We start from the raw sequence: 21329 nt of genomic DNA, 5'->3' as shown, positions 1-21329 counted from the left end.
GCGTCACTGGAGGCTTCCCGCGGATAGCCCTGGTGCCAGTGAATTGCCCATTCCCTACCACGAAGCCTTGGCTCATGGAGGGGTAGGCTGGGTAGCCACGATTCCTGGGTCTACGGGGCAGGCGGAAGTTGAAGGCTTCGCCCTACTTCTTTCAAAGCTTGCATTTCTGCCGCGTGACGGCGAAAGCTGGCTCAAACAGTTCCTTCAGCTCGAAAGAAGCATCAAGGCACTCTCCCGTACCACTGGAAGGCTCATGGCAAAGCATGGAGGCTGGAGGCTTGGAGGTTGAGTTCTTTGACGAAGAAGTAGGGACGTAATGTTCAACGTGCGGCAGACACATGGACCTTTCGGTAGATAGACGCAGAATGACGAGGCACTGGGGTTGAATTGGTTGGTCAGTGACGGCTTGACCACCGCTGGATTTCTGAGATCCAGCTCCTCCATGTCCTTGACATTCATACTGGCAAAAAGTCTGGTTTGGACCTTAGCTGTAAAGGGTTTTGTCCCAATTGCGTTTGGCTTCCGCCACGCAAGCTGGGATAGCTTGGAAGAGTTGCTTGCCTGGGACGGTACAAGAGGGGAGTTTCCTCCAATCATAGCAGTCCCTCTCTGCGTTGCCGCCGCATGCTGGTTTGGCCCACTCAATATGTATTCTGGTCGCTGCCTGTTTGCAGAAATCAATGAGTGAATATCTGTCATCTGCCATCGATGCCTCACTAGGGGTGGAAGGCCTAGAGGTTACGGCTTGCGCTGGAGGAGTTCGGTCATAATCTCGCCATCGTCTTCGTCGATAACGAGGTCCCCTTCCCCGTCCTCCGGGGCCAAGCTCTGGAAAAGTGGGTGAAGGTCCTCGGGATAGCCAACCATTGTGTCGAAATGAGGAATGAGTCTACTAGGCAGTCTCCCCGCTCAAGTAACCTTTCTGGTCACACAAAAAAGAGTCAAAAATGCAATTTCCTATGTAAGACATTCAAAATCAGACTCGCTTACACCCCATGGCTAGGCTACATGGCCATGCTATATGGCCAGGCTACACGGCCAGGCTATATGTACCACTATATCACTACAGTGAGCTACAGAGTACCCTGCTTTCTTTTTCCTGGAATCCACTATTAAACTGGTTTAAATGCTTTTAAGCACACCAATGAGAATCACTATAAGTGCCATACTTCACAGTACAGTTTAAAGTCTAAATGATGAGGCACCCACTTCAACATCCAAAAGCAGCCGTTATGCTCCAGTTCCACTGCTCTGCATACTTCTCTGTGATCCGTCATGCAATTAAGCATTTGTTTCCCCTTTAACCATAGTTACGTTAAATTGTAGAGTGTAATTAAACCATGGAGTGTAAAACAGCTGTTCAGTCAAAACCCCAGCAACTCTTCAACTATTTTTACTGCATAAAGACACAGGGAAAACATTGTGTAGCTCTGTAACTCTGCTAACAGACTAATATCGTCTTGTGTTTATGTTGTTGTATGCCTCTCCGGAGACATCATAAATCAAACACTAATTAGAACCAGTGTGGCGACACGACGCGTTCCGATGCTTCTACCTCTGATCTACCTTCCATCAGCTAAGAAACAGCTGAGCTGGTTGCTGCTCTCCAAATGAAAGTGGTGTGTTAGCTAGAGAGCTGAGAGGAACTTTGTTAATTAAGGAAGCTGACAGCCTTAGAACACTTAAAGATCATTAGATGTAGTCTCAGCCCATTATCAGCCTGAAAACGTCACCCTGGCACATTTTTGCAAAAAGGTTAACCGTCACAGTACTTTTTCTCAGTGCATTGCAGTCAATGGGAAAAGATGAGTGTCACAGGGTTGACGTTTTTCTCAATTCATAGCAGTCAATGGGAAAAGAAACACGTCAACCAATTGAATCTTATGTCAATAAATTGTAGTCAATGGGAAAAGATTAGTGTCACGGGATTGATGCCTCAGTGAATACAATGCATTCAATGGGGGAAGATTAGGGTCACAATATGGATGCATAGAGAATAGCATCACAAACATGACACCCTCCTATCTCCCTCTCTCCCCCTCTTGCCTTACTCCCGCCACTTTATTTAACTAGGCAAGTCAGTTGAGAACAAATTCTCATTTACAATGACGGCCTACCCCGGCCAAACCCAGACGACACAGGGCCAATTGTGCGCCGCCCTATGGGACTCCCAATCACGGCCGGATGTGATACAGCCTGGATTCAAACCAGGGACTGTAGTGATGCCTCTTGCACTGAGATGCAGTGCCTTAGGCCACCGCCCCACTCGGGAGCCCACTTTCCCACCCCCACAGACAGGATATTGACACATAGATACGCATCAAGGGTATTTGGCGCATAAATTAATACCTTGTATTCAAGGCAAAAGTTGGTGATAGAGCTGCAATGGATAAATTGTTGAAAGACTCAGAAAGACAGACAGACATATTCACTCACAGACCAACAGACAGACAGACAGACAGACAGACAGACAGACAGACAGACAGACAGACAGACATACAGACAGACAGACAGACAGACAGACAGACAGGCAGGCAGGCAGGCAGGTAGACAGACAAACTTTAAACTGAACCCTAAACCTAACCCTAACCCTAGCTTCATGTTCACATCTTGGTTTAAACCTAACCCTAACCCTAGCCATAACCCTAACACTAACTTCTTGTCCACATCCCGGCCCCACCCTAACTCCAAGAGCTGAGCCAAGATGAGGGCTAGGGTTAGGGTTATGGCTAGGTTTAGGGTTACACCGGGTTCTGGACATGAAGCTAGGGTTAGGGTTAAGGTTGAGCCGGAAGTTGATATGAAGCTAGGATTAGGGTTAGGGCCTAGACATAACCCATTAATCCAATTAACAATTGGGACACGTTTCAGAAAACTAGGCCTATGTCGCGGGTCACTACTTCACACGAGAGCCATTTGAAAGTCATCTATTCTTTTTTATCAAAATGCGTTTTTTTTTTGGCAGAAATGCCTTCTGGAATATGTGAACTTTCATGTGCCTTTCATGTGCATACAAACTGTACGCCATCTGTAAATATGAATAAAATGGTTAAATTACGAGCCTAGTCTTTTAAACCACAGAAAAAGTCAGTCACCTTCCCGCTAGCCATGATTGACTGAGAGAATGAATGGGCCTGACATGTCGAGAGATGTGTTCAGATTGGTATATAGCACGCTTCTGTCTATTTGTAAGTAATCCTGTCAAATGCGGCTTTAAAAAAAATACATTGCTTAGTAGAACTGCATAAGTGTTGCTCTCCACTTTCTGGAGGACAGTGTTTTGAAATCAGTGGAATTAGAGTATGATGGCTAAGGAGATGGAGAAAACACCTGTCTCCGGATTACATCTTCAAACTAAGGGCAACCATGGCATCTGTGACAGGGAGAAGCGTCCAACCATGATGTATATGGGTAAGATAGTCTAGCTAGCTACATTTTCAGATATTACACGTTTCTAATTTAGACAGAAAGTTGTTTTCATTTCAAGTTAAAGTGTACAATTAGATACCTAGCTAACGTTAGCTGGCTGGCTCCCTAGCTAACATTACATGTATGATCTTATTATTCGTATCTTAGAGACAAATGCAGTGTATGATATACCATTTTGTAGCTCTGTGTCTCTGCTATTATCCAATGTAAAAAAAACATTTAAAATGTTGCTACACAAGACTGAATCAAAGCGGTCGGTCACAATTAATTAATGTACCCCTCCCCCCACTACATGGCAGAAAGGCCTCATTTGAAGCCTGAACTGTAGTTAATGTGCATTTGACGCTCCTGATGAACGCAAGCCTACATCTGACCATGTGAAATTAACATTCACAGTGAAAACTTAACGATGCCCTCACATAACCATGACTGCAATTGAGCTGTACGATGTACGACCAGTAGGTCATATATACAATGTACGACCAGTACATTGAATTTCCTGCGATTACAGGAAATGGCTTAATTGGGGGTCATATGAACAGTTTGTAAGTGATAAAAAGGTTTAATCTTTCCAAATGTTGTTATCAATCACGGCGTAGCAGTGTCTTTGTCTTGTCCCATGTATATATAATTGTCTTCGTATTTATTTAGTATATATTTTAATCTTACTTTCCATCTACGGACTGAATATACTCTCCTGCAACCGGCCTCACCCAATGTGGTACGGATCTGCTATTTTTATACTTTAGAAGAGGAACCCCCTTCAGAAGCTAGCCAGCTAACTAGCTACTAGCTAGTAGTCAGTTAGCCACTGCTAGCGGTCCTCACCGTTAACTCAGACATCAGCCAGCCTCAACCCTGTCAATTCCTGCCAGTCTGCACAGCGCGATATCAACCCAGAGCATATCGGACTGCTTTTTCTCTACCACATCTCCGGATTCGGTGCGGCAGGTAGCCTAGTGGTTAGAGCGTTGAACTAGTAACTGAAAGGTTGCAAGATCGAACCCCCAAGCTGACAAGGTAAAAATCTGTCGTTCTGCCCCTGAACAAGGCAGTTAACCCACTGTTCCTAGGCCGTCATTGAAAATAAGAATTTGTTCTTAACTGACTTGCCTAGTTAACCTGTTATGGCTGCACGCTGAATATTGAAAAAACTGGAAAATGTGTGCACATTTTCAAACGGCCTCCTAAGAAACTTTTTATTTTCCAATATGCATATATTTACTACTGTTGGATAGATAACAGTCTGTAGTTTCTAAAAAGGTTTGAATTGTTTCTCTAAGTCGAACAGAAATATTTTTACAGCCATTTTCCCAGCCGAATTGAGTTTCCCAAAATGCGATGTGTCTCTTTAAGACCTTCTCTATAAAAGGCCATTTGACTTGGGACCATATAAACACGTCAGAGGCGTTCGTCAGACTGTAATGCGGAAGTGAGAATTGAAAGGAGTCGAATATCTCGTCCCTGGACTGAATAACACAACTTCTTGTGAGACCTGCGCAGTTAAAATAAAAATCCGGGCGCGAAGGATAATTTGATCTCGGCTTCTGGAACAAGGTAGATAACGTTGAATATGATGCCTGACTACGATATTATTTGCTACATGTCACAAAATCATCCTAAAGTATGTTTTTTCAATATACTTTAATTATATTATTGCAATTTATTCTGGACTTTAGATGTGAAACGACGGAAGAATTTTTTGAAGAAACGCTTTCTGGCCCAGCAATGCTACCGTGCTAGCTAACCAAAGAGGGAAATAATTCGTTCTGGAACCCAACTAAAGACTCTACTGGACATTGGACCCCGTTACAACATTCTGATGGAGTACCAAGAAAGATAAGACCCAATTTGGGATGCTTTTTCATATATATGTCGAACTGTTGAATGCTAACTCTGCTAACTATGCTAGGCTAGCGCTTGACTAGAATCAATGCTGCCTTATGCTAGCTTATGATGTTAGCTAATATAACGATATATTGTGTTTTCGCTGTAAAACACTTCAAAAATCGGAAATGTTGTCTGTATTCACAAGATATCTGTCTTTCATTAGTTATCCACCATATGTTTTTCTGAAATGTTTTATGAGGTGTAATTAGTAGCCGACGTTGGTGTATGTATTTTCTCTGGCTACTCCCGGCTGGATTCAGACTGTAGCTATGTATTAGCATTTTTGGGTAGCATCAATGTAAAACTGATTTATAGCTAAAATATGCACTTTTTATGAACAAAACATAGATTTATTGTGTAACATGTTATATGACTGTCATCTGAGGTCGTTTTTTCTGGGCTCTTTAGGTTGGTTTTAGTTTATTTCGGTTGGTTGTGCATGCTACTTCAATCATAATTCATACTTCATAATCATAATTCATACGTGTCTGTCCACTTTTGTATTTGGTGGTGAGCTAACATAAATATATGTGGTGTTTTCTCTGTAAAACATTTAAAAAATCGGACATGTTGGCTGGATTGACAAGATGTTTATCTTTCAAATGCTGTATTGGACTTGTTAATGTGTAAAAGTTAAATATTTTTAAAAAATAGATTTTGAATTTCGCGCTCTGCAGGGGTGTCATTTTCGGTCCGAGGTCGGGCTTGCACGCCAAACAGGTTTAAAAAAAAAAGAATAATCCTACCGCAAGCTCTGAACCTTTACACTGGATCATTGCAGCTAGATAGCTGCTCTCCGAGTGGCTACTCCTGGTTAACGTCTCTGTCCTGAAGCAAGCACCAGTTAGCCTGGAGCTAGCCTTGAGCTAGGCCTATCTCCCGGCTAGCCAAAGAGGTCCACCAGTCAATTCTTGGGCTACAATACCTTTTTTGACAATTGGCCTGGACCCTTTACTGGTTGACACGGTGCCACGCTGATCCATCATGACTTGTCTGCCGACGTAACCGTCCGAGGGGGGTCTCAGCAGGCTCTTCTGTTGCGTTGTCGCCAGATGCCCCGCTGCTCTCCCCGGCCCGCTAGCTGTCTGAATCGCCGTGTCTCCAGCTCGCCTAGCGTAGCAGCGACTACAGAATTGGCTCCCTGACTCATCTAGTGCTACTCATTGAACCCTACGATCACTCGGCTTCACAAGCCTCTCCCTAATGTCAATATGCCTTGTCTATTGCTGTTTTGGTTAGTGATAATTGTCTTATTTCACTGTAGAGCAACTAGCCCTGCCCAATAAGCCTTAGATAGCCCTTTCGTTCCACCCCCCAGGTGACCTCACCTGGCTTAACTGGTGCCTCTAAAGACAAAACCTCTCTCATCATCACTCAATGCCTAGGTTTACCTCCACTGTACTCACATCCTACCATACCCTTGTCTGTACATTATGCCTTGAATCTATTCTTCCGCGCCCAGAAATCTGCTCCTTTTACTCTCTGTTCCGAACTCACTAGACGACCGGTTCTTATAGCCTTTAGCCGTACCCTTATCCTACTCCTCCTCTGGGTTAACCCCTGCAGCCCCCAGCACCACTCCCATTCCCAGGCGCTCACATTTGTTGACTGCTGTAACCATAAAAGCCTTGGTTTCATGCATGTTAACATTAGAAGCCTTCTCCCTAAGTTTGTTTTATTCACTGCTTTAGCACACTATGCCAACCCTGATGCCCTAGCTGTGTCTGAATCATGGCTTAGGAAGGCCACTAAAAGTCCTGGAATTTCCATCCCTAACTATAAAGTCTTCCGACAAGGTAGAACTGCCAAAGGGTTTGGAGTTGCAATATACTGCAGAGATAGCCTGCAGAGTTCTGTCATACTATCCAGATCTGTGCCCAAATAATCAAGCTTCAACTTTTAAAAATCCACCTTTCCAGAAACAAGTCTCTCACTGTTGCTGCTTCAGCCCCCAGCTGTGCCCTGGACACCATATGGGAATTGATTGCTCCCCCATCTATCTTCAGAGTTCGTACTGTTAGGTGACCTAAACTGGGATGTGCTTAACACCCCGGTCGTCCTACAATCTAAGCTAGATGCCCTCGATCTCACACAAATTATTAAGGAACCTACCAGGTACAACCCTAAATCCGTAACCATGGGCACCTTCTTAGATATCCTCCTGACCAACTTGCCCTCGAAATACACCTCTGCTGTCTTCAACCAAGACCTCAGAGATCACTGCCTCATTGCCTGCATGCGTGATGGGTCCGTGGTCAAACGACCACCCTTCATCACTGTCAAATGCTCCCTAAAACACTTCAGCAAGCAGGCCTTTCTAATAGACCTGGCCCGGGTATCCTGGAAGGATATCGACCTCATCCCATCAGTAGAGGATGCCTGGTTGCTCTTTAAAAGTGCTTTCCTCGACATCTTAAATAAGCATGCCCCATTCAAAAAATGTAGAACTAAGAACAGATATAGCCCTTGGTTCACCCCAGACTTGACTGCCCTTGACCAGCACAAAAACATCCTGTGGCGTTCTGCATTAGCATCGAATAGCCCCCGCGATATGCAACTTTTCAGGGAAGTCAGGAACCAATATACTCAGTCAGTTAGGAAAGCTAAGGCTAGGTTTTTCAAACAGAAATTTGCATCCTGTAGCACTAATTCCAAAAGGTTTTGGGAAACTGTTAAGTCCATGGAGAATAAGAGCACCTCCTCCCAGCTGCCCACTGCACTGAGGCTAGGAATAAATCTACGATAATCGATCATTTCAATAAGCATTTTTCTACGGCTGGCCATGCTTTCCACCTGGCTACCCCTACCCCGGCCAACAGCTCAGCACCCCCTGCAGCAACTTGACCAAGCCCCCCCCCCCCCGCATCTCCTTCACCCAAATCCAGACAGCTGATGTTTTGAAAGAGCTGCAAAATCTGCATCTCTACAAATCAGCTGGGTTAGACAATCTGGCCCCCCTCTTTCTAAAATTATTAGCTGAAATTGTTGCAACCCCTATTACTAGCCTGTTCAACCTCTCTTCCGTATCATCTGAGATCCCTAAAGATTGGAAAGCTGCCGCGGTCATCCCCCTGTTCAAAGGGGGAGACACTCTAGACCCAAACTGTTATAGACCTATATCCATCCTGCACTGCCTTTCTAAAATCTTCAAAAGCCAAGTTAACAAACAGATCACCGACCATTTCGAATCCCACCGTATCTTCTCCACTATACAATCTGGTTTCCGAGCTGGTCATGGGTGCACCTCAGCCACGCTCAAGGTCCTAAATGATATCATAACCACCATCGATAAAGTTCTGTGCAGCCGTCTTCATCGACCTGGTGACCAACAACTTCTCAGATAGAGTTCAGTGTGTCAAATCGGAGGGCCTGTTGTCCGGATCTCTGGCAGTCACTATGGGGGTGCCACAGGGTTCAATTCTCGGGCCGACTCTTTTCTCTGTATATATCAATGATGTTGCTCTTGCTGCTGGTGATTCTCTGATCCACCTCTACACAGACGACACCATTCTGTATACACCTGGCCCTTCTTTGGACACTGTGTTAACACACCTCCAAACGAGCTTCAATGCCATACAACACTCCTTCCGTGGCCTCCAACTGCTAGTAAAACTAAATGCATGCTCTTCAACCGATCGTTTCCCTTACCCGCCCGCCCGAGTAGCATCACTACTCTGGACGGTTCTGACCTAGGATATGTGGACAACTACAAATACTTAGGTTTCTGGTAAGACTGTAAACTCTCCTTCCAGACTCACATTACGCATCTCCAATCCAAAATTAAATCTAGAATCGGCTTCCTATTTCGCAACAAAGCCTGCTTCACTCATGCTGCCAAACATACCCTCGTAAAACTGACTATCCTACCGATCCTTGACCTCGGCGATGTCATTTACAAAATAGCCTCCAACACTCTACTCAGCAAACTGGATGTAGTCTATCACAGTGCCATCCGTTTTGTCACCAAAGCCCCATATACTACCCACCACTGTGACCTGTATGCTCTTGTTGGCTGGCCCTCACTACATATTCGTTGCCAAACCCACTGGCTCCAGATCATCTATAAGTCTTTGCTAGGTAAAGCCCCGCTTAATCTCAGCTCACTGGTCACCATAGCAACACCCACCTGTAGCACGCGCTCCAGCAGGTATAGTTCACTGGTCATCCCCAAAGACAACACTTCCTTTGGCTGCCTTTAGTTCCAGTTCTTTGCTGCCAATAACTGGAACGAATTGCAAATGTCACTGACGCTAGAGTCTTAAATCTCCCTCTCTAACTTTAAGTATCAGCTGTCAGAGAAGCTTACCAATCACTGTACCTGTACACAGCCAATCTGTAAATAGCACACCCAACTACCTCATACCAATATTGTTATTCATTCTCTGGCTCTTTTGCACCCCAGTATCTCTACTTGCACACCATCATCTGCACACCTATCACTCCAGTTTTAATGCTAAATTGTAATTATTTCGCCTCTATGGTCTATGTATTGCCTTACCTCCCTACTCTTCTACATTTGCACACACTGTACATAGATTTTTCTATTGTGTTATTGACTGTACGTTTGTTTATGTGTAACTCTGTGTTGTTGTTTTTGTCGCACTGCTTTGCTTTATCTTGGCCAGGTCGCAGTTGTAAATGAGAACTTGTTCTCAACTGGCCTACCTGGTTAAATAAAGGTGAAATTAAAATTAAAATAAAAAAATATCTTGGAGAAACTGAAGATGGACCACAGGAATATTGAGGTTCTGCGCACCCACAAGCCTGGAAAATCCACCACCTTGCCCAAGTTACAGGCCCAGGCCAATACTGATCAAGTTCCTGTCTCAATATCACCAGTCTCAAAGTCAACGGTGAAGAGGCGACTCCGGGATGCTGGCCTTCTAGCATCCTGGAGTCGCCTCTTCACTGTTGATGTTGAGACTGGTGTTTTGCGGGTACTATTTACTGAAGCTGCCAGTTGAGGACTTGTGAGGCATCTGTTTCTCAAACTAAACACTAATGTACGCGCTGTTCTGTTAAGGGAGTAGTACAAAGCGTTGTACAAGATCTTCAGTTTCTTGGTAATTTCTCGGATGGAACAGCCTTCATTTCTCAGAACAAGAATAGACTGATGAGCCATTTTGAGCCTATAATCGAACACACAAATGATGTTGCTCCATATATTTAACCAATCTAAAGAAGGCCAGTTTTATTGCTTCTTTAACCAGAACAACTATTTTCAGCTGTGCTAATATAACTGCAAAAGGGTTTTCTAACAATAAATTTGCCTTTTAAAATTATAAACTTGGATTAGCTAACACAACGTGCCATTGGAACACAGAAGTGATAATTGCTGATAATGGGCCTCTGTACGCCTATGAAGATATTCCATTTAAAAAAAATCAGCTGTCTCCAACTACAACTTCCTGACTGATGTCTTGAGATGTTGCTTCAATATATCCACATCATTTTCTTTCCTCAAGATGCCATCTATTTTGTGAAGTGCACCAGTCCCTCCTGCAGCAAAGCACCCCCCACTACATGATGCTGCCACCCCCGTGCTTCAGGGTTGGGATGGTGTTCTTCGGCTTACAAGCCTCTCCCTTTTTCCTCCAAACATAATGATGGTCATGTTGGCCAAACAGTTCTATTTTTGTTTCATCAGACCAGAGGACATTTCTCCAAAAAGTACGATCTTTGTCCCCATGTGCAGTTGCAAACCTTCGTCTGGCTTTTTTATGGCGGTTTGAAGCAGTGGCTTCTTCCTTGCGGAGCGATCTTTCAGGTATGTAGATATAGGACTCGTTTTACTGTGTATACAGATACTTTTGTACATGTTTCCTCCAGCATCTTCACAAGGTCCTTTGCTGTTGTTCTGGGATTGATTTGCACTTTTCGCACCAAAGTACGTTCATCTCTAGGAGACAGAACACGTCTCCTTCCTGAGCGGTATGACGGCTGCGTGGTCCCATGGTGTTTATACTTGCGTACTATTGTTCGTACAGATGAACGTGGTACCTTCAGGCGTTTGGAAATTGCTTGTAGACTTGTGGAAGTCTACAATTGTTTTCTGAGGTCTTGGCTGATTTCTTTTGATGGTGTCAAGCAAAGAGGCACTGAGTTTGAAGGTAGGACTTGAAATACACCCACAGGTACACTTCCAATTGACTCAAATGATGTCAATTAGCCTATCAGAAGCTTCTAAAGCCATGACATAATTTTCTGGAATTTTCCAAGCTGTTTAAAGGCACAGTCAACTTAGTGTATGTAAACTTCTGATCCACTGGAATTGTGACACAGTGAATTATAAGTGAAATATCTGTCTGTCAACAATTGTTGGAAAAATGTCCTAACCGACTTGCCAAAACTATAGTTTGTTAACAAGAAATTTGTGGACTGGTTGAAAAATTTGTTTTAATGACCCCAACCTAAGTGTATGTAAACCTCCGACTTCAACTGTATGTAAATAAGGTATTTCTGTTTTTTTATTTTGAATAAAAGTGTAAAATTTTCGAAAAACCTGTTTTCGCTTTGTCATTATGGGGTATTGTGTTTAGATTGCTGAGGATTTATAAAAATGTAATCCATTTTAGAAATAGGCTGTAACGTAAAACAAACTGTGGAAAAAGTCAAGGGGTCTGAATACTTTCCGAAGGCACAATTCATTTGATGATACAGCAGTAACAATACAAGGAAGGATATATCATCTATAGAAGAGACAGACAGGTGTGCCTGTATATATTCAGAGTCATATCCTTGTAATGCTTAGAGATCTTACTGTATGTGTTTTGTAAAGTCATTCCTCTGCGGTACTTCTTGTTTTATTACAAACATTAATGTGCTGGAAATTCCAAATTGTTTGCATAGTCATATGGAATCATGTAGTAACCAAAAGAGTGTTTAACCTGTTTGGGCTGCAGGGGCAGTATTGAGTAGCCGGATAAAAGGTGCCCATTTCAAACGGCCTCGTACTCAATTCTTGTTCGTACAATATGCATATTATTATTACTATTGGATAGAAAACACTCTCTAGTTTCTAAAACCGTTTGAATTATATCTGTGAGTAAAACAGAACTCCTTTTGCAGCAAACTTCCTGATAGGAAGTAGAAAATCTGAAATCGATGCTCTCTTCTAGGGCCTGCCTATTAAAGTCCTTGATATTTATTCATTTAGATGCACTTCATACGTCTTCCACTAGATGTCGACAAGCAGTGAGAGAAGAAATGGAGTGTGTAACTTGATCTGGGCTCGAATAAATGCTCTTTGTATGACGTGTCACCAGTTTCCTGTTTTCTGGAGAGCGCGTCAAGGGACCTGGATTTGCCTTCTGATAAGCTGTCGTTATGGACGACTAATATCTCCGGCTTTGATTTTATTTGATACATGTGACAATATCATTGTAAAGTATGTTTTTTCAATATAGTTTAATCAAATTATTGAAATTTTTTCGGGAGTTTTGCCGTGGTCCGTTCTCTGAGTTTGTTGACGATGGAGAGATTCGCGCCACTTGGCAAGTGTGCTTGCTAAATCGAGAGGGAAAAAGGCCGTTCTAAAACCAAACAACGATTGTTCTGGACAAAGGACCCCTTGTACAACATTCTGATGGAAGATCAGCAAAAGTAGGACCCATTTTATGATGTTATTTCATATATCTTTTGTACATGTGAACTAGTCGTTTGCGGCCAGGTTTTGGGTACTCTCTCGCCATAACGTAAACTGCATATCATAAAGAAGTTATTTTTAGAATTCTAACACGGCGATTGCATTAAGAACTAGTGTATCTATCATTTCCTATACAACATGTATTTTTTTGTTATGTTTATGAATAGTTATTTGGTCAGAATATGTGTGTCAGAAAAAGTGTCAGAAAAATGTCCGGACGTTGTGGGAAAAAGATGCTACGTTAGCACAATGTATAACCACTGATTTCAGCTCTAAATATGCATATTTTCAAACAAAACATAAGTGTATGTATAACCTGATGTTATAGGACTGTCATCTGATGAAGCTTATCAAGGTTAGTCAAAAAGTATTTATCTTTTGCTGGTTTGTTACGATCGCTAACTTTTGCTACTGGGGAATGGCTTGTGTTTCTGGCTATTGTGGTAAGCTAATATAACGCTATATTGTGTTTTCGCTGTAAAATACTTAAGAAATCTGAAATATTGGCTGGATTCACAAGATGCTTGTCTTTCATTTGCTGTACACTATGTATTTTTCAGAAATGTTTTATGATGAGTATTTAGGTATTTGACGTTGGTGTCTGTAATTATTATGGCTGCTTTCGGTGCAATTTCTGATTGTAGCTGCAATGTAAACTATGATTTATACCTGAAAACATTTTTCGAACAAAACATAGATTTATTGAAAAACATGTTATAAGACTGTCACGATCGTGTGGCGGATTAACGGACCAAAATGCAGCAGTTGGAAAATATGCCATCTTCTTTTATTTTAACACGAAGATGAACACGACACAAAAACACTTTAACAAAACAACAAAATAACAAAACGACCGTGAAGCTACAAACGTTGTGCACAAACATACAGGCTACAAACGTTCTTACATAGACAATTACCCACAACCAATGAGAGCCTATGGCTACCCTAAATAAGGCTCCCAATCAGAGACAACCGAAATCAGCTGTCTCTAATTGGGAACTCATTCAGGTAACCATAGACTCTCCTAGACAACTAAACATACATAGACAATACTAGAAACCTGTACTCCACACAAACCCATATCCTATACACAACCCCTTTACCATAAACAACACCCAAAACCAACAAAACAAAAACATTCCCCATGTCACACCCTGACCTAACTAAAATAATAAAGAAAACCAATAATACTAAGGCCAAGACTGTCATCTGATGAAGTTGTTTGTTGGTTAGTTTGGTTGGTTCTTGGTTAGTTAGGTTGGCTTTGTGCATGCTACCTGTGCTGTGAAAAATGTCTGTCCTTTTTTGTATTTGGTGGTGAGCTAACATAAATATACGTGCTGTTTTCGCTGTAACACATTTTAAAAATCGGACATGTTGGCTGGATTCACAAGATGTGTACCTTTCATTTTCTGTATTGGACTTGTTAATGTGTGAAAGTTAAATATTTCAAAAAAATGTATTTTGAATTTCGCGCCATGCACTTGAGCTGGCTGTTGTCATATTGTGGCCGGCCTCGGGCTTGCAGCCAGAAGAAGTTTTTAACAAATAAAAATATATTGTATATTTTAGATTCTTCAAAGTAGCCACCCTTTTCCTTGATGACAGCTTTGCACACTATTGGCATTCTCAAATATAAAATATATTTTGATTTGTTTGACACTTACTACATGATGCCATGTGTGTTATTTCATAGTTTTGATGTCTTCACTATTATTCTACAGTGTAGAAAATAGTAAAAATAAAGAAAAACCTGAATGAGCAGTTGTGTCCAAACTTTTGACTGGTACTGTATGTGTGACTGCTAGATGTACACACACACTACATGTCAATGTTTTTAAATGTATGCACATTTCCTTTTGTCTGTAATGTATTTTTCGTTATGTGTCGGACCCCAGTAAGACCAGCTGTCGCCGTTGGCGTCGGCTAATGGGGATTCTAATAAATCAAATCAAATCTGCCTGTCTGTCTGTCTGTTGGCCTGTCTGTGGGCGAGAGGAGGGAGAGAGAGATGAGGTGGAGAACGCAGGGAAAGAAGGAAGGAGAGAGAATAGAGGCGGAGGAGAGGGAAAAAAGTGAAGAGTGAGGGGGGAGGGAGAAGGAGGGATGGGGAGAGAGGATGGAGAGGAAGGGGAGGGACGGAAAGAAGGAGTGAGGGAGAGGGAGAGAGAGGAGAGTGAGAGGGAGAGGGTGAAGGATGGGAGGGTGAGAGGGAGGAGGGAGGGGAGAGAGAGAGTCGACTGACAGATAGGTGGGAGAGAGGAGAGAGAGCGAGAAATGAGAGAAGTGGGAGGCAGGGAAACAAGGAGGGAGAGAGAATGGAGGGGAAGGAGGGAGAGAGAGAAGGGGGGAGTAAGGGAAGGGGAGACAGAGAGGGAGGGAGAGTGAAGAAGGGATGGGGAGAGAGAGGAGGGAGGGGGAGAGAGAGATAAGAGGAAGTGGAGGGAGGGAAAGAAGGAGGGAGAGAGAATTGAGGGAAGAGGAGGGAGAGAGAGGAGAGAGAGGGGAAGAGGGTGGAGGGGGTGAAAGAAGGGGAGGTAGAAAGGAGAGAATTAGGGGGGATAAAGAGGAGGTAGAGCGTGAGAAAGACAGAGACAGTCAGTGAATTGGTTGATGCTTATCTTTTCCCATTGACTACTATGTATTGCCATAAAAGTCAAACCTTTGATACTCATGTTTTCCCATTGAACCCAATGTACTGAGATCAACATCGACCCTGTGACGCTCATCTTTTTCCATTGACTGCAAGGTATTGAGAAAAACGTCCAGCCTGTGACACTCATCTTTTCCAATTTACTGCAATGTATTGAGAAAAACGTCAGCTTCTGTGACATTTTACCTGGATGTCAATTTTTTGGACGTTTTCTATGGTACAGTAGAGGCCTCTAGAACATTCTGCTTTGTGTCATTGTTCAGAGTGGCTCCACAGGAGGCCCCTCTAAACAGTTCTATGGAGTGGCACCACAGGAGGCCCCTCTAAACAGTTCTATGGGCAACATGCCGGCATGTACTACTCTTCTAGCTACACGTCTTCTATTTCTGAAGTTGAAGGATGGGTTCCCTCCTACTTTTAGCCATTGTATAAAGGGGCGGCAGGTAGCCAAGTGGTTAGAGCGTTGCGCCAGTAACCAAAAGGTTGCTAGATCGAGTCCCTGAGCTGACAAGTTAAAAAAATCTGTTGTTCTGCTCCTGAACAAGGCAGTTAACCCACTGTTCCTAGGCCGTCATTGTAAGTAAGACTTAGTTCTTAACTGACTTGCCAGGTTAAAGAAGTAAGTCATGCAACATCTCAAGCTAGAGAAAATGTGCTGTTTCATTATTGGATCTGCAAATACATGTCATAATATCTGGCACCCTTTCTTTTTAGGAGACATGGACCTAGCTAATTTCACAACGCCATCAAATAACCTAAATTAGAATTTGTATCCCTATCTTTACTCTTCTCTCCTTTCTGTTTGATTATATCTTTGTTTTTCGTTATTTGATTATATTGCTCCAGTTCTATGTCATGCCCCTTTACGTTTGGTATTGGGGTAGAGCTCTGTTGGAGCATGGGGGGTTGTGGTGGGTTTGATGTGTTAGGGGATCAGTGTGTGTTTTGCCCTCTACTTGTTTGTCTGTATTGTCTCTCAAAATAAATACCAAATTAAAAAAACTTTATAAAAAATCAACACCTCCCTCTGCAACTGGATCCTGGACTTCCTGACGGGCCTCCCCCGGGTGGTGAGGGTAGGCAACAACACATCCGCCACGCTGACCCTCAACACAGGGCCCCTCGGGGTTGCGTGCTTAGTGACCTCCTGTACTCCCTGTTCCCCCAAGACTGTGTACCTGGGCACGACTCCAACATCATCATTAAATGTGATAGGCCTGATCACCGACAACGATGAGACAGTCTACAAGGAGGTGGTCAGAGACCTGGTAGTGTGGTGCCCGGACAACAACCTCTCCCTCAATGTCAGCAAGACAAAGGAGCTGATCGTGGACTACAGGAAATGGAGGGCGGAGCATGCCCCCATCCACATCGACGGGTCTGTAGTGGAGAGGGTTGAAAGGAATTATCATGGTCCACACACACCAACACATGAAAAGAGCATGACAATGCCTCTTCCCCCTCAGGAGGCTGATAAGATGAATGGGCCCTCAGATTCTCAAAAAGTTCTACAGCTGCACCATTGAGAGCATCTTGACTGGCTGCATCACCGCTTGGTATGGTTACTACTTGGCATTCAACTGCAAGGCGCTACAGAGAGGTGTGTGCACGGCCCAGTACATCACTGCGGCCGAGCAAAGTTCCATCCAGGACCTCTATACCAGGCGGTGTCAGAGGAAGGCCCAAAATATATTCAAAGACTCCAGCCACCCAAGTCATAGACTGTTCTCTCTGCTATCGTACGGCAAGTGGTAGCGATGCATCAAATCTGGAACCAACAGGAGCCTAAACAGCTTCTACCACCAAGCCATAAGACTGCTAAATAGTTAGTTAAATAGTTAAACAATAGCTACCCAGTCTATCTGCATCGACCCTTTTTACACTAACTCTTTTGACTCATCACATACGCTGCTGTTACTGTCTATTACATATCCTGTTGCCTAGTCACTTTACCCCTACCTATATGTACAGTACATATCTACCTCAATTTCCTTCATTTCTATCTAATTTAACCCTGCTGTATCCATCCTTCTGTCCAGAATCACACATGCATTAATATGCACTCATTCAAGTGCAGGAAATATAATTTGGCAATAGTGACTTGATCCTAATATGCACTGTAGCCACATACCAAGACACATAACATAGTAAATAGCATGTGAACCCAGTCAACCTCTGCTGCGACGGAAAACAAAGTAGTAAAAATGTATTGTGAGAGCTTACCTTCCCTGGACCTTGATGTCAGAGATGGCGTAGAAGTATCTGGACAGGTTGTTCTCGTCTACCATCGTGGCCCCTGTGGCTGGTCGGAGGAGCCGGACCCTCAGGTCTGTAATGGTGAAGAAGTCTCTCAGGTTCTTGGTGGTGTCTAACTGACCGTAGAGGGACGCCATGTTGTGGAGCCGTGGTCCGGCAAACAGTGCAAAGCGGTCCTTGATCTCGAAGCGCACCGTCTTGTCATACTTCCACACGTAGCCCCTGGAGTATTCCTCAGTGCAGATGATGTCTAGGAGAGTGTGCTGGGTCAGGTCCTGGACAGTCTTGGCATCCATGGTGAAAGCGTCCAGACAGTCTGTGGCGTAGAACTGGTAGGGTTGCCAGGTCTTACCATAGTCCAGAGATTTCTCCAGAACCATCTGTTCCGGGCGGCCTGACTCAAAGGTGACCACGATGTCGTCGGTCAGCTCGATGGTTTTGCTCCACGACAGTGTGATATTGACCAGGAGGGCTTTGGGGTACTTCTTCCAGGAACTGGACTGCCAGAAGGTTGTGGGGTTGCGGCCCTCGAAATCGAACATGAGCTCCGGTGGGTGGGCCAGGTCCTCGTTTTCGGCATCACATTCATTGTTACACATGTACGGGTTCTCCTAAAAGAGAGGGAAAAATAAAGACAGAGAAAGAACAACATTAAGGAATTGAAATGGTAAACAATAACACAGGTACCCAAAGATTATTTTCATGAGCCTTGAGTTCTATGTGTAGCCAAGTGTAGGTTAAAGAATTAGACATCCATGCAGTATACAGCACAGAGCCCTAGTACGACCATGACTCTGCATAATTTGAATAGTATTGATGTGATGTTGGGTCCAGGGCTCCAGCTGTGGTACTAAATGAATTTAAATGAGGGGCTAGCCTATTAGAAAACACCCGGAGACACATTCATGTTTTATGGGGACGTTTCGAAGAAGTCACCCCTCCACCACGGACTTACAACACCCCTCATCTCATAGCCAGACTGCAAGAACCAAAGGAGCTCCCACGTGGTGCAGTGATCTAAGGCACTGCATCTCAGTGCTAGAGGTGTCATTATGGACCCTGGTTCAATTCCAGGCTGTATCACAACTGGCCGTGATTGGGAGTCCCATAGGGCGGCACACAATTGGCACAGTGTCGTCTGGGTTAGGGTTTGGCCGGGGTAGGCCGTCATTGTAAATAAGACATTGTTCTTAACTGACTTGCCTGGTTAAATATTATTTAAAAAATATGACAGGGTCTTGCATTTGTATCTCATATCATCTTCCCTGTATCATTTATGGCTAAGCACTATCACCCACAACATTATAAACACCAGTAGATATAGAAGTCCAGAGGGGTGGAGAGAGAATCGCAAGGAATACCTTGTGCCTAATTTCCTCGTAAGTAGCAGGTATAACATGAAGGTCAATCTAACAAGAGGAGAATAGCCCGCCATCTTTCCACCAATTTTTTTTTTGCATAAAGCCTGGCTCAATCTGAATTTAATGGCTGGGAAACTCAAGAGGTGTGCCTTTTGTCAATTCTGTCATTGAAGGATGAAAAATATATCATCCAACCTCCAGTTCAAAGTCAAGGGTATCAAGCCAGAGAGAGGGAGAGCAAAGGAAGGCAGAGAGCATAACTTAAAGGATCTCTCTCTCTCCCTCTCTCTTTCCCTCTCTTGCTCTTTTTTAAAGAGGCAGGCAGGCAGGTGAGCAGGCAACGCCTCAGATTCATCAAGACCCTTTCCTCTAGAAAACAACCTCCTCAAAACATTGGTACGGTTTGCCACAAATCGTTACACCGCCATGTTCTTCTTTCCCCGGGGCTACAGCCTGCAGTCTGCCGTTGGACTAAGGGGAGGGGGGTACTTCAGAAAGGACCTTTCAACAGAGACGCTCCTACAATCTATGAGGACAAGATAATCCGCCACATGATTAGGTAGGAGATGTCAGTGTCTGTGGTTCTGTGGCTAGGGCGATATAAGAAGGGAGGAGCGCTCTCTGTCCAGGTGATGTAGGACAGGAAAAGAAGGCAGTAAGACAAAAGGAAAGAGTGAGAAAGAGAGAGATACAAGAAAAAGGAAAGAGAGAGAGAGAGAGAGAGAGAGAGAAAGAGAGAGAGATACAAGAAAAGAGAAAGAGAGAGAGAGAGAGAGAGAGAGAGAGAGAGAGAGAGAGAGAGAGAGAGAGAGAGAGAGAGAGAGAGAGAAAAAATGTTCCTGCTAATAAGCTTTGCCGTTTTTTCTTGTCCTCCAAGGCAAGGTGAGGATAAAACATGTCTGTGCCGGGCATTTAGCCTTCTAACTGGCCCAGAGTCACATTAATATCCTGTCTAGCCAATCCCCCACAGTCCTCTGAGCGCTGGACAAAGGGAACCAGGGAGTGAGCAGTAGGCTGTGAGAGGAGGGCTGGCAGCGGAAATTTCCACTTGGGTTTCAATGGGCGACACAGTCAGGAGGTTAGGGCTGCCATTACCTGCCATCTGCTACCCTGTACTGTGTCTACAGAGGGCTCGTTAGCTGTAGGTTACTGGGACTTTGGGGATTAGAAAAGAACTATAAAGGAATTGTGGGATACCATCCTCTGGATGCCCCTGGGCACATTGGACTGGATTATTCAAAAGAAGTGGAACACTCAGGTTTCCATAGTCAAGGTAGATAAAAATCAACGTGGCATTATGTACTCGATCTACGGCAAGCATGTTTCTGAGTTTTGTAATATTTACTCGGTTGAAACCTAAATCTCATGAAAATATGTGTTACTTTGGCGGGACACACACACGGACACACACACACATACACACAGACCTCCATACACATTTAGTCTCATCAGACAAAGATGTATCCTCATCAATTTCTTTCACCAGAGGCTGGAAATCTGCAGCGAAGCACCTGGCAACCTTGGCTAGCCGTGGAGATCTCCAAACACACAGGTTAAAACCTTTCATTACTGTCTCCTCCATACTCACAAAATACAGCCTTATGAAAATCAATACCCTCGCTCTCTGGTCACGCTGTACGGGACCACTCCTTCCTTCAGATAGGAGATAAAGCGCTGAGCACCGCAGCCCAGTGGAAATCAATGGTGAGACTTCTGTTTTATTTTATGGCACTGACAGCTCTATTAGCCGATAAATGGTTTGGCGAAACATTATAATAATTGACATTGCAGCTAGCGAGCTTCGCTGCTACACAGCTCCACCAGATCCAGTCGTAATTACAGAAGATGTAGCTATTAATCCAATCTGATCAGCTAGCATTAGCTGACGAGGGATTGAACAGCAGCCATAGATTACAGTGATGACTGGAGCAGCTATCTCCTGGATGGAGGTAGTGGAGCAGAGAGGTCCCGCTAAATTGGTGCTAATGGTATCAGCGACCCCCCAAAACACACTAGGTTAATCTAATCCCCGGTGTCGGTGATGAAGAGAGATAGGAACGTGTAGGTGTGTGTGTGTGTGTGTGTGCTGGGGGGG

At 43.9% G+C, this 21329-nt stretch overlaps 1 protein-coding gene across 10 annotated transcripts in view; it reads right to left on the bottom strand.

Moving 5' to 3' along the window:
* ntng1a (netrin g1a) overlaps positions 1-21329 on the bottom strand; it is a 154025-nt gene that overhangs the window by 80713 nt on the left and 51983 nt on the right. For all 10 annotated transcript variants that reach the window (XM_055881457.1, XM_055881459.1, XM_055881456.1 and 7 more), the window contains exon 3: positions 17841-18484. In XM_055881457.1, coding sequence (XP_055737432.1) covers positions 17841-18484 — 644 coding nt within the window. The remainder of the gene's footprint in view (positions 1-17840; positions 18485-21329) is intronic.

This window comes from Salvelinus fontinalis, chromosome 25 (genome assembly GCF_029448725.1).
Source record: "Salvelinus fontinalis isolate EN_2023a chromosome 25, ASM2944872v1, whole genome shotgun sequence".
Classification (NCBI taxonomy): Eukaryota; Metazoa; Chordata; class Actinopteri; order Salmoniformes; family Salmonidae; genus Salvelinus; species Salvelinus fontinalis.
This window is presented reverse-complemented; position numbering and strand designations above follow the sequence as displayed.